This window comes from Camellia sinensis, chromosome 13 (genome assembly GCF_055761805.1).
Source record: "Camellia sinensis isolate YWXY chromosome 13, ASM5576180v1, whole genome shotgun sequence".
NCBI lineage: Eukaryota > Viridiplantae > Streptophyta > Magnoliopsida > Ericales > Theaceae > Camellia > Camellia sinensis.
In genome coordinates, this window is record NC_138973.1 from 137,844,020 (window position 1) to 137,848,160 (window position 4,141).

Here is a 4,141-nt window from a genome sequence, read left to right on the forward strand (position 1 = left end):
ATTATTCAATGTTAATTCCAATTATTTATACAAAATCATCATTTTATCAAATTAGGGCAAAAGTCTCCCTTTTTCCAATATTGACCAAAACACCCAAAATCAACCATTTTGGTACACCAAGATCTCGTATTCAAATCACATACTCATTTATATCTTATACATCAAAAACCCCTCTTTTCATTTCACACCCAAATCTTAGATTTTGTCCAAACCACAACCAAATCTCATCATCTATACACAATAGAAAATAACTAAGCTAAAAACCATAATAGAGTGTAGAAAATCCCTACCTCAAGCTAGAAGAGGAAACAAGCCAAAAATCCTAATTTTTGATTTGTCCGGATTTTGATCTCCACCGATCAAAATGTTGCTCTCACCAAGCTCTTCACTTTGGCCTTAAGAACTTCAATTCCTTAGCATCCAGTCCAGATGTAACCACACAAAGAATGAAATTATAGTAGCTCGAATATGGATTGAGAAATGGTACTTCTTTTTAAAAGCTTAAAGAGTCTCAATTTCTGAATTAAACATCTAATTCTTCAACCATCAATATCCCTACTCAATTTCGTTCTCTGACAAAATTAAGTGCCAAATAACTAGCATACACAGTCACAGGGAGTGAAATAGACCATTGATGTTTGTTTACTTTTCTTCAATTAATGACTATCCAAGTCCCACACAGTCCTTCGGAAAATAACAAGAATACACATTGAATTAAGGATGGCTCCACTTGAATTTCTTCAAAGGATATACACTGTATCCTCGTGTATCATAATTTTATCGTCCCCGAGTTTCTCTAACAGAAACATGATCTCTGCTACCAGAGCTGCAACTCCTCTAACAGCTGAGGTGAGCATATCAAGCAGGTTGAAGTTGAACACAATAACTTCGACTCAAATTGGCTTGACGAGTGACCACCCCATAGTAGACTCTCATCGCCAAAATCACCACAAATACGAAACCAAACACCATCCCAGCAATGGCACCTGCTCCCACTCGTCTCCCATCCATTTTCGGTCCTGTTGATTTGCTCTCATATGCCAGCGCTGATTCCACTGTAGCTGCTAGAGCCAATGGTGAGCAAATTGTTGCTGCACATGGGTATCGGGAAATGGGCTGATCATCATTAGTGTTTTGGTGAAAGAAATCAAATGCTGATGGTGAGAAAGCTGTGGGGTTCTTATAAGCAAACCCGTGTGGAGCTCGATCTTGAGCCTTGAGACCCAGCAAGCTTCTAAACTTCTTTACCCAATCCTCCATCATGTATCCTTCCCGAAATATAGCAATTTGACTTCTCCAATTGATGAAGTACTGAAGGAGTTTAATACAACAAGAATTTTTATTGCCAACAAAACTCAGCAAGAGAACCAAGTACTCTGCTGCAACATGTTCTTTACTTGATTAGCCCCCTTGTATGCATATAAAGTCACAGAAAGGAAATATGACCAGAGGCAACTCCATAATCCAGCACTGGCTCAGCTTCATGTGTCACTAAATTAAACTACTACACTCCTGTACCTATATTGTGTTGTGTGCAATTATGGGGGGCCACACACTCTCTTTAATCAATCATTCTCCACCATCTTGTTTTTCTGACCATGCCTCCTCCCTTCTATCATTCTCTCTTTGTTTTATAGTCCACCGAAAGGGTAAAATAGACAGTCCATGTGTATGCTTTGTTCCCTCCCCTCATGCACACTACTTCTCTCTCTATGTTATCTCTAAATAAAATAATATCCCAATTACCACCCCCACTGAAAACATCATCATGCTATAATATATCCCACCTATAATCCATCATCATATATTCTATTTTCAACCAAACCCATCTGACTATCTTTTCATTTGGCAAAAAAAAAAAAAAAAAATATTGGGTCATTACAACCTACCCTCCTTAAAGAAATTTCATCCTCGAAATTAAACTCAAGTAATGTAATACATTCTATAGTCACCCACAAACTCACTCAGGTACTTACCATTGCATCAACAAAATTCTTTGACTACTACATGAGTCTCAACGAGTCACACCGGTAACGAACTAAACCATTACTTTTGCACAACCATTGATTATATAAACCCTTACTAGTATAAACCATTAAATGATTCTTCTATCCACATCAATAACCCACAGTAACAAAATAGGATCTAATCCCTCAAGTATAACAAAATGACTCCCCAGAATACCAAGACGCCATACCTTATTGGCGATAACCCAACTTCAACGAACTATCTCCATCGCCTAATGCACAATGCATCCCAAGGCCAAAATAACTATCACTACTCCGAGACCTTAACAAAACGAAATAGTAACTCTTCAAAAGAACTAACCACCAACTCAAATAGTGACCGTCAACCGTCACAAAACAGACAATACCTTACCAACTCTATTCTTCATCACACTAATATTACGATACCCAACGAGATCAAACCCAAATTAAACAACTCTTACTATACTAACTCACGTATAGACAAGTACTAATACTGCTCTTGAGGCCAGTTAACTGAATAGTCTACCTCTCACCCTAGAAGTATACATAACCAATCACAATGAGAAACTTATAAAGATTAACACTGAAACGATTCTAAAATTCCCGAATTGTTAATAAATTGATTAACCTCTAATTATAATAAAAAATCTCCAAAGGAAATTCAATGTACATCCCTTGCCAAAAGAAATAATTCTACACTTCTTATTCAGATTTCTAACTAAAATATCTTCAGTACTTCAGTCCAATCACTACTAAATCTGCTCTGCACTTGAAAAGTAATCCACCATAGCTTACTAAAGTACAAAGAAAATAAAATTGAATCTGCATAGCTGCTCATGTCACAAATAACAACACTAATTACCATATCAAACCCACCACGAAAGCCTGCACTACTCAAGACGAAAGATTAGTCTTGTGGTTACTTCAAAATCTCATCCAATACCTCTAATCAAACTCACCCTTGCACAACTCTAAAAAGGTTCTACCACTTGCTACAATGCCACATGTTCACTCTAGGAATTTTCTAAGGCAACAATAGTCATTCCATAACAATTTTGCAAGACTAACCAAAAGAGCAAAAGTACTTCATACCAATTTATTCTCCAACAAGGGGTTCGCCAAATAACTTCTTATAAAATAATATCATCACAAAACACCATGGAATAAAATTAAAATAAGGAATTGCCCTCTATTAGGAAAAACTAAATACCTTTTAATTTAGGAAAACCACTTACCACTCAAGGTCAACTACACCCAAATTAAACCCACTAATAATAATATTAGATCAACATACCAATAGCACAAATTCTCAACACACTTATAGCAAAACGAAGGATCAATATAAGGGGTTCGCAACTCTTACACCGAGGATACAAAACAATCTTATAGCTAAAGGACAAGGGATACAAAATAACCTCCATTTCAATTGCATGAAAAATCACCGTCACTACACACGCCAAACTTAACCCAAATGCTCACGTATACTTCTCATATTCACAATTTCTAATCCATAAGTACGATTAACTATAAAAATTACATCAATCACTCGCGATGGATCAATCATTAATTTTCATGATAATACTAAAATCATAGTCACATCAACCATCCTAAGGCACCTGTAGACGCGCCCCGTGGGCCTCATGCTACAGTTCGGACTCAAATGTCACGGTTCTTAATCTGATCTCACAAAGTGCAATGCAAGATTGATAAATCACCAAAGAGTCCAAATCCAGCAAATTGTTTTGGAAAACTGATTTTTAAGAAAGAAGTGCCAAACATGGATTGCTTTGCCAGATACAGAGTCGCCACCTAAATGTTTTATTTTGGGAAATTTAGGAAACCCTGACTCGTTGCCTAAGGCCACGTGTCCGTCATCACCAAAGTTGCCTCGGTTCGGGAACTTGGGTACGATTGGGGAAGGTCATCTATGAGCACCCCCGCTCGCCCGATCTAAAGATTGGCCTTTACTAACAAGATATCTTGTTTTCGAAAACACATATGTTCTTATTCTCGTGTATTAGCTAGCTTACTACGTGATGCGCACAGCATACAAGTATAGACTAGATCGCCTAAATTGGAACAATACATCTCATGTTTGTTTGTTTGAAAATGGTTTGAAGGTGCTACTCGCAAGTAGGCTAAGACGTGGATTT

At 37.2% G+C, this 4,141-nt stretch overlaps 1 protein-coding gene across 1 annotated transcript; it reads right to left on the reverse strand.

Moving 5' to 3' along the window:
* Window positions 1–858: 858 nt before the first annotated feature.
* On the reverse strand, window positions 859–1,260 carry LOC145805741 (uncharacterized). The gene has a single exon (XM_082900932.1). It carries the CDS (start codon window positions 1,258–1,260, stop codon window positions 859–861), a length of 402 nt encoding a protein of 133 aa, XP_082757058.1.
* Between the last annotated feature and the right edge of the window lie 2,881 nt (window positions 1,261–4,141).